This window comes from Gossypium hirsutum, chromosome D08 (genome assembly GCF_007990345.1).
Source record: "Gossypium hirsutum isolate 1008001.06 chromosome D08, Gossypium_hirsutum_v2.1, whole genome shotgun sequence".
NCBI lineage: Eukaryota > Viridiplantae > Streptophyta > Magnoliopsida > Malvales > Malvaceae > Gossypium > Gossypium hirsutum.
In genome coordinates this window covers 1,167,902-1,182,574 of record NC_053444.1, presented here as the reverse complement: position 1 = coordinate 1,182,574, position 14,673 = coordinate 1,167,902, and the positions used below count along the sequence as shown (strand labels likewise).

Below are 14,673 nucleotides of genomic sequence, written 5' to 3'. Positions count from 1 at the left end.
TAAAAACGAAAAAAAAAATCAGGCTTGTGTCGGATATTTATTTGCATCCGAGACTCGTTCGATAAAATACTAAAAGTGAAATAAAAACCCGTTTTTCGAGCTTTAGCTATCTCTTCCATAGCATCAATGCACATCACATGAACGACATATAGCGGCGTGTTCATGAAACTCGCCAAACGAATCGCCCTCATGGTTGCCTCGGCTTCTAGCTACCTCGAAATTACAATATATCAACCAAAAGAAAGCATGTGTAAGGTTGTTTAAATTGCGGTTGTGGTTGCGTTTTAAGTCATTACCATCGGAGGTCTAGAAAGGGCATGACCTTCTGGAATGGTAATACCGAGCTCGATCATTCTTTTTTGCCCTTCGAACACGGCATCGCCGTTTTCGGCATGAACCATAGCCAATGCACCTAAAGACTTACACCTCTTCATCCCTCGTAATAGAACCTTGTCGTCGACCATGAATGTCCCCTTGTACACCATGAAAAACTTGAAAGAGTTTATGCCTACGAAATTGTCAATAGCAATCGCGAAACAATAAGAAAAGAAAAAATAAAACACACCAATTTTACGGGCAGAGGTGTACAGGCCAATTTTGGGCCACCCCAAAACCCAACTAACCTACCCTAACCTAAACAGCCCAATACCCATAAGCCCAACTAATACATCAGCCAACCCAAAATTTAAACCCAAACAAATCAAAACCTTAAAGCCCAAATGGCCCAAAATCTAAAACATTTTTCAGCAAAATTTCAGCAGCAAACCCTAGCTGGCCGTCGCATGCCTCACGTGGCCTCCTCATCTGCCACGCCTCCATGCCACCATGTCGGCCACCATGCCCCTCAGCCTTGGCCACCACGCCCCACGCGTCTGACACTACCACCACCATGCCTTTGCCGCACCTGCAAACAAGAAAAGGAAAAGGAAAAAAATGGAGCAATAAACAGTAACAGAATATTGTATTTTTGGCTATAAAAGCCACAAGCAAAATCGAACTGATGGGGGGGGCTGGCCTTTCTTTCTCTTTTGTTGGCAGTTTTAAAAATCAAAAAATAAGAAAGATCATCAAAAGTCCAGAATCAAAATAGCAGTCCATTAATCGTTTGAATTCAATAGCAACGTTCAAAGCATACAAGTCAATCGAATACCAAAATCAAAAAATCGGAAGTTAAGAAAAAACTAAAGGTTATTTCTTTCTCCATTATTATTTCATTTTCGCTATAAAATCCATTTTACTGTATATATACATATAAAAGTATAAAAATATAAAAAAAATAAAAAAGAAATCAAATTTTTACCTTTCACCGGCGCCGGCGCCGGCGAGCTTCCGGTGACCCCCCGGCCGGAGCTCTCCCCTTCCCCCCTTATCCTCTCTTCCTTCTCTCATCTTTTTTTTTCTTTCATCTGCACAAATGAAAAAAAAAACAAAATTTTTAACTTATATAGGGGACCAAAACGGTGCGTTTTGGTCCCCCCCCAAGTAAACAAAAACGACGTCGTTTTTGAAGCGGGTCGGGTCGACCCGACCCGCACCAGGGAGGATCCGCGTGTTTTTCTTTGGAAGGGCTAATTGCACTTCTAGCCCTTCCGCTTTTCTGGGAGTTTACAATCAAGGTTTTTTTTATTTTTAATTTGGCCCCATGGTTTTGCCCCGAATTCATTCTGGTCCCCACGCTGTGCAGCGTTTTAATACCTGGGTTTATTGCGCTTTTGACCCTCCAAGTTGCACGCGTGTTACAATTAAGTCCCTTTTCTTTGTTTTTATTTTAAATTGGCCCCACAACTTCGATTTTATTTAAATTTTAGTCCTTTTTCTTACCTTTTCTCATTTTTAATGATATTGTATTTATAATTACCTATTACTTTATTCTGATTTTATTTTTATATCATTATATTTTATCCACTTTTATATTATTATTATATTGTTTTTATTACTATGGTTTATCTTTACTTATATATACATATATATTTTTATGTACATATAGCCTTTATATAGTTTTTTGATTACTTCATTTTAATATTATCGTTATCTTATTTTATTTTTATAATGTTTGTGTTTATGTTATTATATATGCATACGTTATATGTGTGTTTAAGGCCATGCATTTGTATAATCATGTTATGTATATAGTTTGCATATTGCCCCATATATATATTTAAAAATTATCTTTTATGCTATTATAGACATATTTCTGGTACCATTATTATATATATATTTATGTACATACTTATGTAATATGTGAACAGTTTTTTATTATATATTATATTATTATGATCGTCTCTAATACATATTACGTATATTTTATATATATTACGTAGGTATTTTAATGTTAATAATATATACTTATACCATTTCATGTACATATTCTTATATTGTTAATTATATTTTTTATACGCATTATTTCGTGTATGTATATGATTTTATTTAATAGTTAGTTTTGTATACTAAATTCCTACGTATATTTCTCATGTTATTTTATATATGTATTTTCGTTGTATATGTATGTATTATATAAATGTTTTAATCTTATGTGTTTTGCACATATGTTATGTATATAAGACTTTAACACTATATTTTATATATTATTATATATATTTTAATCTTATTTGTCATATTTTTCTTTTACACTATTATATACATGTTTCTAATATTATATTGTATATTCCTAATACTATTGTTTATATATCTATATGTATATATATGTGTGTGTATGTATTTGTGTAGTGTACAAAATAGTTTTATTATTATTCTTATCATTTCTAAGGTATGCATATACTATATATGTTCTATGTATGTTGTATGGATTTTTAATATCGCTAAATATATATGTCATCTTACCCACGCATTCTTAATATTATTATTATGTGTATACATTCATTATTTTAATTTCGTGTCCAATTCTATTATTACATTATACCTTCATCTTTTCTAATATTATTGTCACCTCGATTATTTGTTTCAATATATCCCTAGCTCTTTCATTTATTGATTTTTATTTCATATTATTTTACTTTGCATTATTTCGAAAATCGTATTCTTGTTTTGCTAATTAATTTCAATAATCAAGGCAACATATCGATTTAACATTAAGTCATCGAGTTCATCGCTACGTTGGGTGAACGTCAATTGACTCGTGTTAAAGCAATATACCCTTCTCAAAAACCGGAATAAACTAAAATTTCTCGTTTTTTTCCGGATCATAACTAAACTTTACATTGAATTCGCATTTTTGAAAATTAAGACAACATGTGTTTATGAGATACCAATTTTTGGGCGTCGCGAGGGTGCTAATACCTTCCTCGCGCGTAACGACTCCCGAACCCTAATTTTTTCTCTGGCTTTTAACGTAGACCTAAATTCAGCCTTCCTTTTGTTTTAAAAAATGAATCTAATAGGTGTCCGATCACACCTAGGAAAAAGGATCGGTGGCGACTCTCTCTTTATTTTAAAATCGAACTTCAGTTTCCAAACTTTTTCACTAGATCGCCACAATTAGCGACCGAAATCAAAATTTTTACGTCGCTACAAGAGGAAAAGAAAATTCACTAATGTTGAAAATTGAATGATACAAATTTCAATCATTAATTTAAAAGCATACCATTTTCCTTAACCATTATTTCCATTTCTTTTGAAACAGATTCATCCCAATGTCGAATCACCATATGAAAACCGTAATCCATACAAGATTTGCTTGCTTTCTTTTCATAAGCTTCGAACCCGGACATTAAACTACCATTAACAGGGTGAACAAAGTCGATATGCATCGTTGTTCCACCGGCTAGCGCCACGGCCTGACCACTAAAGAAGTCATCAACCGCCACTGTCCCCATAAACTCCGCATCTAGGTGCGTATGAGGATCGATACCTCCTATCGATGTCACGGTACATTAATGAAACGATAGAACACACTTAAATAATCGTATAAATCATATCTTATTCCTATAATTTCTCATATCATAATTATAAATTATAACCTGGCATTCCTGTGGCATCAAGTACCATAACCTCATCACCAACCTACCAAAACATGTTTAAAATGTATATTATGAAAGAAAAATTAAGATTTAAATTTGGTTAAAGTATTTGGGAGGTTCCTAGTAGTCCCTTTATTATTAAATAGATCAATTTAATCCGTATACTATTAAGAATTAACATTTACTGTATAAAAAATGTCATAAAAATTATTTTTCAACCGTAGTTGAATTTCAATAGTACAAGGACTCATTAATTTAGTGTTAGTAGTCAAATAATACAAATTATGGTTTTAGTCTCTCTATTATACTGAATTTTGGAATTTAATCTCCTACTTTAATTTGTCATATTTTGATCCGTTTACTTTTATAGTGTTATTAGCATCCAGTTAACATGTAAAACAAAAAACAGTGTAACAATTAACGGTGTTATCAATTTGGACTAAACTGTAAGAAATGAAACATGGACTAACCTTGATATTAGGCTTGACGGCAACAATAATACCATCCTCTACATAAACATCACCTCTCTCCTGCCGATGAGCATTCACCACAGTTCCTCCCTTAATCAATAGCTTTGATAACGACGCCGGTAACCATGAAATCCCACCGATCGAACCACCATTCCCGGTTCCAACTTCACACATCTGCAGCAACAATGGTTATGATCATTATTCTCAACCAATTTTCAAACAACCCAAAGGTGACAAATTCATAAATATATACGAGAAAATTGAAATTGTGTTTATTACCAGCTGGTGGCTTGATTGTGATAGGGAAATGGAGGCTAAGGGAAGGAGAAGATGAAGTAAAAAGAGAGAAATTATTTGAGAAATAGCCATGAAAATTGATCATTATCATAGATGTAGAATATATATATAGATATAGATATAGTAGTAGGCTAGTAAATGTGCGGTGTTCAATAATATAGAACCTACCTCAGTTAATGCATTTTTTAATTATGTTAGGAGTATGAAAATGATTGATTGTGTTATAGTAGCTTTAGACCTATGGGGTTACAATCGATAGAGTTTTGGACCTATATGTCACAAGATTCACTATGATTTTTTTATTTTTTATTTTTTGGTAAAGATCAAAATTGAATTATAAATTTTTAAGAAAAATATTGAGTCTTAACTCGATTGGTATAAATATTATTGTCAATATAGAAAAACATAAATTTAAGTGCACCGAAACACATTATCCTTCTGTTTATGGGACGAAACACTTTATCATTTCATTTATGACGCGAATGAAGTTGACATGAAAGGACAAAATCACAACCACATCAACTTTTAGAGTTGTGACCTAAATTCTAATTAAAATAAAATACAAATCGTAACCGAGGTACAGGGGCTAAAGACCCTTATGATACAATACAGACTGCACAAGAAGAATTCGTATAAAAATTTACTTCCTCATTGTATTAATTTAATTTAGACATCATAAAATTTCTTTTTCTTTACTCATGAATTTTTCCCCAAAAAATTTTCACGTATATTTTATTTTTCTCTTTTTTCTTATCATTACCGACATTCTATTTAATATAAAAAATTTATAATTTTCTGCACATTTTAATTTTTTATCCAACATCCCCATATTTGATATTTATTTTTCTTTAATTGAAATCAAAACAATTTTGTGCATGCCTTCGAAAAATAGAAAATATAAATGTATTAATCGGTTTGACGCCATTTGTAAATAATTTACCCAAACTATTAGATCGGCTCGACTCTAAATTTAATTAAGATCTAATCTCAATCCAACCAGTGAATAGCATAAGGTTAAACTAAAATAAAATTCAAATTTCCCAAAATTAACCCCCTAAACAAACATCAACCATGTTTATTTTTTCCGTAGTTGACGTACAAATTTGCAAACACCATTTGATCATGTATGCAGTGTTCATACACAGATTTTGTTTGAAATTATATCGAAGCTCAAGAAAATTCGCAGCCGGGATCATAACAATGTCGGATACGGATATATCTAAGCGCACGAAAACGAAAACAAACAACAATCGAACGAGCATTTTTAGCTGCTTTCGGCATCGGACGATCAAATATATTAACCGGAATAGATTCCAAAGAAAATTAAGCATGATTACAACTTATAGATCATCAAACATCAAAAGTTCATCATCTACAAGACAAAGCCGGAAAATCGACAATGCAATGCAACTTTGAGCGGTAAGTAGGGATCAAACATGCCATTAATCAGTTTCCTGATACAAATACGATACATAAATACGAGTAACTATATAGAGAAAGAATGACAAAGCAATTCACATGATGATTTAAGCACCCTTAGAAGCATGCCTGCAACTTTATTTTGATCCGCATTAGTCGACAATGATGCATAAGATGATAGCATAAGGATAAATTTGCAGCATCTTACGGAATACAGTATCGTTAGAAGCCAAACGCGATTCCCACATCGACCGTCCCGATTTTCACAAGTGACCTGCAAAACATCTTGAAGAAAACCTACAAACAAGTAAATTATTGCACACATTTCTCATACAAAACAAATGCAAAGAAACGATGTGTTCATGAAGTGTGCTGAATCAACGGCACACGGGACTCAGATAGAGCAATGGGTTTGGGATTCAGCATCTATAGAACATAACATACAAGAATCGGGCCAAGGGTGGAAACATTGGTAGGGATGATTTTGTCATACTAGGAAGAATTCATGAATGCATGCGAAATTGCAGATTTGTCCACAGATTTCCGATAGCGACATGGATCTATAGCAATGAATGATGGGGACAAAAAATTGTGGAAAAATGTTCTCAATATAAAATTGTTCTCTCATATAAAATCAAAAGCTTACAAACTATTTATAGGCTATAGTTTACCATTTAAAACAACAAAAAATTGAAAATATTAAAATCTAATAATAACCATAAACCAATGACTCTTGACCTTTCATTTTCCTAAACAAAAACTACTAATTTAAACCCATTAAAAACAATATAACTCTTGACCTTTCAACTCTTGACCTTTCACTTACATGACTCTTAACTTTCATTTAAGTTTATTTAACAAAACTCCCCTGTAAACTTAAATGCTTCTGCCATCCTTCATGCCGATTAATTTCTTGTAGTTGTTGAAGAGTATCATCGGTAGCGGTTTTGTAAAGATATCCGCGACTTGGTCCCGACTTGCCACGTGCACTAATTTCACACTTCCTTCCTGTACATGATCTCGGATGAAATGAAAACGAATGTCAATGTGTTTGCTTCTCTCATGATTCACTGGGTTCCTTGCCAACTCAATCGCTGATTTATTGTCAACTCGTATCTCAGTTGCACCAAGTTGTTGTTGCTCCAACTCACCCAACAAATTTCTGAGCCATATAGCGTGACACACACACCAAGATGCTGCCACATATTCAGCTTCACATGTCGATAGTGTCACGATTGGTTGCTTCTTTGAAAGCCAAGCAAATGCTGTTACCCATAAAGAACACATCCCGATGTACTTTTCCGATCATCTAAGTCTCCGCACCAATCACTGTCGGAATACCCAATCAACTTGTAATCTTCCATATTTGAATAAAATAACCCGTGTGACACCGTTCCTTGAATGTACCGTAGGATTCGCTTCAACGCCTTCCAATGTGAATAAACCGGCTCCTCCATGAACCGACTTACAATGCCAACACTTAGCGAAATGTCAGGCCTTGTGCAAGTGAGATAGCGAAGGCTTCCCACCAAACTTCGGTATTTACTTGCGTCGACTCGTTCTCCTCCATCGAATTTCGAGAGTTTTACACCTGGTTCTATTGGTGTTGATACCGAGTTGCAATGTGTCATCTTGTACTTCTTCAAAATTTCCTTTGCATATGCCTCCTGTGACACAAAATACCTGTCCTTTCTTGTCGAACCTCCAAACCAAGGAAAAATTTCATTAAACCCAAATCTGTCATCTCGAATTCTTGTGTCATTTTGCTCTTAAAATCCAGTATCATCTTACCATTGTTCCCCATAAAAATGAGGTCATCGACATAAAGAGCAACAAATAACATATTACCTCCATTCTTCTTCACGTAGAGGGCATGTTCATAAGGACATTGTTTGAACCCATTCTCCTTGAAGTATGTATCGATACGAGTATTCCATGCCCGCGGTGCTTGCTTCAACCCGTAAAGTGCCTTCTTTAATTTCAGCACCTTTTTCTCCTCTCCATTTTTCATGTACCCGGGTGGTTATTCGATGTAGACTTCTTCTTCGAGCACACTATTCAAGAATGCCAACTTGACATCCATTTGAAATATTGGCCATTTAAATTGTGCCGCTTGTGCAATGAGCAGCCGGATTGTCTCCATTCTTACAACAGGAGCAAATACCTCATCATAATCGATCCCCTCCTTTTGCTTATATCCCTTTGCAACAAGTCGCGCCTTGTACCGTTCTAACTCGCCTTGAGCATTCATCTTTCTTTTGAACACCCACTTCACACCAATGGGTTGACTTCCTTTCGGCAATTCTGTTAACCCCCATTTGTTGTTGCGGTCAATTGCTTTAATCTCCTCATCCATAGCAGTTTGCCACTTCTTGTCCCGTGCAGCCTCTTCAAAACTTATAATCTCGGAATCTGCCAAAAGACATACAATATGTACCTCATTTGTTGAATCATACAAATCTTGCAAACTTCGCATTTTTGGTTGTTGCGGTTCATCTTCATCATCGGTAGTTTCAGGATTTGTCGGTATGATTGTTGGTGTAGCGATTGATGATCCTCCATCTTTGGTGATAACCTCCGTTGAGTTATTCCAATCCCACTCGCTTGCTTCATTGAATCGTACATCACGACTTACCACAACCTTCTTACTTATCGGGTCGAGTAGCTTGTATTCTTTTCTTTTCTCATCATACCCAATAAAAATAAACATTTTGCTTTTGTCTTCAAGCTTCGTTCTTCGCTGATCCGGCACATGTGCATAGGCCTCACTACCGAATACTTTAAGATGAGAAATTGATGGTTTTTGTCCGCTCCAAGCTTCTTGTGGTGTTTGATCATCCAACTTCGCATGTGGACATCGATTTTGCACATAGATGGCACATTGTACGGCTTCCGCCCAAAATTCCTTCGGCATCTTCTTGCTCTTGAGCATTGATCGAACCATGTCGAGAATAGTCCGATTCTTCCTCTCGGCCACACCATTTTGTTGGGGAGAGTACGGTGCGGTTAGGAATCGTCTTATGCCTTGCTCCTCACAATACTCCATGAAAGCCGTCGAAGTATACTCGCCACCTCTATCAGATCGTACAGATTTGATGTGTCTACCAGTTGTTTTTTCGACCATCACTTTGAACTTTTTGAACACCTCCAATGCCTCGAATTTTTCTTTAAGAAATAAACCCAAGTTTTTCGTGAGAAATCATCGATAAAAGAAATGAAATACCTTTTACCGCTAAAAGATTCAGGGGTGATTGGTCCACATATGTCGGTATGAATCAATTCGAGAAGTTTCTTAGCCTGATATTCTGCCTTATTTTGAAACGAAGTTCTCGCATGCTTACCGAGCACACATTCTTCACAAAATTTTCCCTCATAGTCCATGTCTGGTAGCCCATGCACCAAATTCTTCTTTGCCAACTCGTTTAGACCACCATAATGTAGATGGCCAAAACGGAGATGCCATAGCAACGCCTTGTCTTCAACATCAACTCGCAAACATTTTCCTCGAACACTTCTCAGATTCAACCTGAACATGCGATTTCTCTCCATTTCAACTCGAGCGACCAAACACCCTTCCTTATCTTTCAAGTGTAACACCCGATCTTTCATAAGTACCGAATAACCTTTTTCCATGAGTTGCCCCATACTCAAAATGTTGCTCTTGAGGTCTGGTACGTAATACACATCATGGATTGACCCAATTAACCCATCATTTTGTAAATAACAAATGGTACCTTGGCCTTTTACCTCAACCTTCGACGCATCTCCAAATGACACATGTCCCGTTTCAACCTTTTGCATCTCTTTGAATAGGTGCTTGAGCCCACACATATGGTTGCTTGCACCCGTGTCAAGGTACCACACCATGTTGTTGGTGTTGACTTCGTTGTGTGCCATCAAGAGAAAACCTTCTTTTGCCTCCTCATTTTCTGTGGTTAGGTTGGTTGTCTCTTCCACCTTTTTCGAGAAGCGACATTCTTTCGCGAAGTGTCCCGCCTTACCACAATTGTAACACTTATCAGAGTTACAATCCTTCGCATAGTGACCATATTTGCCACACTTGTAGCACTCGACATTGGAATAATTCGACCATCCGCCTCTTCCACGACCACGTCTTATTCCCCGCCAATTTTGTTGGTTTGAATGCTCCTTCTCTTCATAATTCCCTTCTTGACCACGACCTTTTCCACCACGACCATTTCCTCGATCTCCACGACCACGGCCTCTACCTCGAAAGCTTTGAGAATAGAGAACCTTTTCGTCTTTGATTGATGCCTTGGTTTGAAGTGCTTGCTCGAGTGTCTCCTCTTTCTTCTTCTTCTTACGTTGTTCATGTGCCTCGAGAGAACCGGCGAGTTCATCGACTGTAAGCGTTGCTAGATCTTTTGACTCTTCTATGGCACATACGACATTTTCGAAACTGTCAGTTAACGATCTCAAAATCTTCTCCACAACTCGTGCATCAGTTAACGCTTCTCCGTTTCAGTTGAGTTGGTTCACCACGGTTTGAACACGCGTGATGTAGTCGGAGACACCTTCTGATTCCTTTATCTTCATGCCTTCCAGCTCGCCACGAAGAGTTTGAAGTCAGACTTGTTTAACTCGGTCGGCTCCTTTGTACACCTTTGCTAAAATGTCCCACGCTTCTTTTGAAGTTGTCGCACTTGCAATCTTCTCAAAGCCCGACTCATCAACGGCTCGAAATAACATGTACAATGCCGCCTTATCTTTCGACCGCATTTCTTTCAACGCCTTGTTTTGAGCCGCTGTATATCCCGCAATAGTTGTCGGTTCTACGAAACCTTCTTGGACCACCTCCCAACCATCTTGAGACCCGAGAAGAGCTTTCATTTGGATGCTCCAATTCTCATAGTTCACCTTTGTTAGTCGAGGCAATGGCACATTACTAGTCGCACTCTCCATAGCTCAGATACCAAATTGTGGAAAAATGTTCTCAATATAAAATTGTTCTCTCATATAAAATCAAAAGCTTACAAACTATTTATAGGCTATAGTTTACCATTTAAAACAACAAAAAATTGAAAATATTAAAATCTAATAATAACCATAAACCAATGACTCTTGACCTTTCATTTTCCTAAACAAAAAACTACTAATTTAAACCCATTAAAAACAATATAACTCTTGACCTTTCAACTCTTGACCTTTCACTTACATGACTCTTAACTTTCATTTAAGTTTATTTAACAAAAACAACTACTCAAACTAAAAAGTCCAAAAAAACAGCAGCATTGAGACGACGACGACAACAATCACAAATTCCACATTTACTTCATGCTTCATTACAAACCCGAACAACAAAACTATACCGGAAGAATCAATCGGAATCAAGTGAAAAACAAAACCCGCATAAATAGTTACATAAATACACTTAACACAATGTCATAATTTGATGATCAAAAAAGCACATTACAATGAACAAACATTAATTTCTTCTTCTTACCTATGTAATCTTCGATTCGAAGTTCGGAAATTGATAAAAAGAACATAAATTAACCCTTTTTGAGACCATTGTAAATATATGAGATTCAAGAGTTCTACAAAAGCAAGAATGTACCAAAAATCTTATGAAGAATAGACTACAATGCATCATCTTCACGAGTTTTTTTTTTTCAAAACTCAGTTTATTGGATTACCATAACCCAAACCACCACCGAGAAAACCACCACCAGTAGCGGCATAAACGTCGGAAGGATCGAGACCAGGTGACGAAGACGACCCGGCATTTCTCCCACCACCACCTAAATGCAATTCAGATATATTTGGAAACCCATCTCTTCCTTCAACTCCTTGATCATAAAGAAACCCTTTGAACACATGTCCACCGATCTTAACGACAGCTTGATATGCGTACTCGTCTTCACCGCCCTCAACTGCCGTTACTCGTACGCATTTGAACACCGCAGGCGCACGGACTTGCCCCGGCAATGTCTCCTTAAAACCAACATCTGCACAATGCATCCACATAAGTATTTAAAAACACTACAAAAGAATATTTTTGTTGATTTATATCAAAAATTTATATCGAAAATAATACGAAAGAACTTAACAAAACCTTGGTGGCTCGAGCTTGTATCAAAGCTTCGAGGAGGGGTAGTATTTGAAGTTGATGTATGTGAAGTGGTGGTGGTTTGTGAAGTTACAAGCCTTGGTTTTTTAGCACCGGAAGTAGACCCCGATGAGCCAGCTCCGGCGGTTGTAGCGGCGGCCGACATGAGCTGACGTTCTCTTCTCCGAGCAGCGGGTACCCATGTACTTTTAACGTGAGTAGGGCAATCAAAGCCTCGACTTTTACAACATGTTCTACACCTTCTATGGGTGCAATCTTTTTTAGCTTGATTCCCACAATCTTGACATGTTGCCCCTGAACTAGAACCAGAACCACCGCTACCTCCACCCATTCCACCGCCGTCACCGGCCATCATGGAGGGATTACTATTATCAAGGAATGAAGCTGGTTTTTTAAGATAATGTGAAGAACTTTGGTTCTGCCATAGTTGTATCCCACTGAACTTACCAGTGTCTTCCACATTTTGTGGAGGTAAACAAGGAGCCGCTGTAAGAAGTGGGATAACACCGACACCTAGTGCGGTGACAGCGGCGGCGGCGGAACTCGGACCGTTGATTTGTTCATTCACCATGATGGGATCTTGAGTATGATGATGATGGTGATGATGATGATGGTTAAAAGAAGCAGCAGGAGCAACGACGACAAAGTCCCGTAGACCAACCATCCCCATCTCAGGACCAGCAAGTCCATTGTTGATCGGACGTGCAGAAGGAGGCCATTGAGCCGGAGCCGCCGCAGTCGCCGCCGTAGAAGCGGCGTTGGGATTGAAACCGAGTGATAATAAATCATCGGGGCCAGCTCGAATTGCTGTGGACGATGACGTCGCCCAATCTGCAAAGGTTCCTCCTGTATCTGACGGTAGCTGCCCTCTTGTGGTAGCCACAATGACAACAACAAAAAAATAACAAAAATATATCTTCCTTCCTTTGTAATAAAAGAAAAAATCTTTTCTTACCATAAAACATACATAGATATCTATCTATGTGGGTGTTATATAAGGTAGAAGAAGAGGAAAAGTGGGGTCAAAAAAATCTCTGAATTTGTAGCAGAAGATATAAAAGAAAGGGTTTTTGGAAAGAGAGAAAAGAAAGAGAGATCTTGTTTGTTGGGTGCCTTTCCAATTAGTGCAGCAAGCAGTGTTTATATATATACACACACATATACACACATACATATATGTATATATTTATATCTTTAGCTTCTGCAAGCAAATCAACTTGGTACTGAAAGAGTGTGTTTTGATGAGAGACACTGTCACAAAGATTAGATTTTTGAGAGTGAAAAACAGCAAAATTTGCAGAGACTTCTTCTGCAACTGCTGCAGTCTTACAATATATAACAAAGCAAAGCAAAACAAAACAAAACAAAAACCTAAAAAAGCTCAGTGTATGTATGTATGTATATATAAACACACACACACACATATATAAAGCCAATTATGAACAACCCTTTTCCTGTTTTCTTCTGTTCTTTATCTCTATTATTCTTTTTCTGTTATCTCCCTTCTTCTTCATCATCTTCTTCTCTTCTTCTTTTTTTTCCTTCGATAGAAAGTGAAAATGAATTTGGCTTTCTTTTCAATCTTATTTCTTTCTCTTTCTCTCACTCACTCTCACCATCTTTCATTATTTCTTGCTTTCTTTTTTTCTTTTCTTTTTTTTTTTTGATTCTCTGACTCTCTCTCCAATAATCACTACTATTTACTATAGAAGAAGGAGAAAAAATAAATAAAGTAGGAAGGAGTTTTTGTTCTCTAGTTTTTGTCATTTTATGCCATCTTTTCAACTCTACACTTCTCAATTCTTTTCTTCTTCCTTTTGGGTTTTTCTACAAGTAACAATCATTTTTGTATTTTAAGTTGAGTTTTTTTTATTTTTTTAGATTTTAATACAATAATATATTAAGAGCGAATTTTAATGAGTAGCACATTTACTTACGATTAGTGTAAAATAACGGTAGCAGGAAAATTAAATACTATAATATAAAACAAAAAATAAGCATCGCACTTAGATAAATTGAAGTAGAGATCACCCAATTATATTTTTTTACCTAATTATGAAAACTATAAAATGATCATTCAATTATTCTTTTCTGGTCACGGGAAAATGAAAATACCCAAAAATCTAATATAGTCAAGTGATAAAAAAGATGAAATTTAATAAGTAACTGATTATTTTATAACTTTTCATAGTTGGGTGACAAAAAAACGTGATGGTATTAAAATAAATTTCTTATTATCAATATATCAAATGAGTCGATGTTTATTATTATTATATTAAGTATATAATTTTATGCATTGTCAATAAATCAAATAATGTCATCTAATTAGAAGTAAAAGATTTAATTTATTTTACCATTTGTCATCATCTGATTAGTTGATAATGCATATAATTGTACGTTGTCAATATACCAAATTAAT

The 14,673-nt window shown here is 36.1% G+C and overlaps 2 protein-coding genes across 7 annotated transcripts; both read right to left on the bottom strand.

The window, feature by feature from the left end:
* Positions 1 to 87: 87 nt before the first annotated feature.
* On the bottom strand, positions 88 to 4,870 carry LOC107943436 (dihydropyrimidinase). Of its 6 annotated transcripts, none has more exons than XR_005917358.1 (8): positions 4,727 to 4,870; positions 4,448 to 4,621; positions 3,978 to 4,020; positions 3,602 to 3,871; positions 1,301 to 1,406; positions 767 to 904; positions 297 to 508; positions 88 to 213 (listed from the first exon to the last, which is right to left on the bottom strand). XR_005917358.1 is itself a non-coding variant. In XM_041099390.1 (7 exons), exons 1-7 carry the CDS (start codon positions 4,814 to 4,816, stop codon positions 421 to 423), a joined length of 909 nt encoding a protein of 302 aa, XP_040955324.1. In that variant the 5' UTR covers positions 4,817 to 4,870; the 3' UTR covers positions 289 to 420. The 6 variants fall into 6 exon arrangements, 2 of the variants coding, with proteins under 2 accessions (XP_016732682.1, XP_040955324.1); XR_005917356.1 differs by having other exon boundaries at positions 88 to 209; XR_005917357.1 differs by having other exon boundaries at positions 88 to 205.
* Positions 4,871 to 11,516: 6,646 nt separating this feature from the next.
* LOC107943439 (protein LATERAL ROOT PRIMORDIUM 1) lies at positions 11,517 to 13,951 on the bottom strand. The gene is made up of 2 exons (XM_016877196.2): positions 12,240 to 13,951; positions 11,517 to 12,132 (listed from the first exon to the last, which is right to left on the bottom strand). The coding sequence occupies exons 1-2, from the start codon at positions 13,210 to 13,212 to the stop codon at positions 11,804 to 11,806; spliced, it is 1,302 nt and encodes a 433-aa protein (XP_016732685.1). The 5' UTR covers positions 13,213 to 13,951; the 3' UTR covers positions 11,517 to 11,803.
* Positions 13,952 to 14,673: the final 722 nt, after the last annotated feature.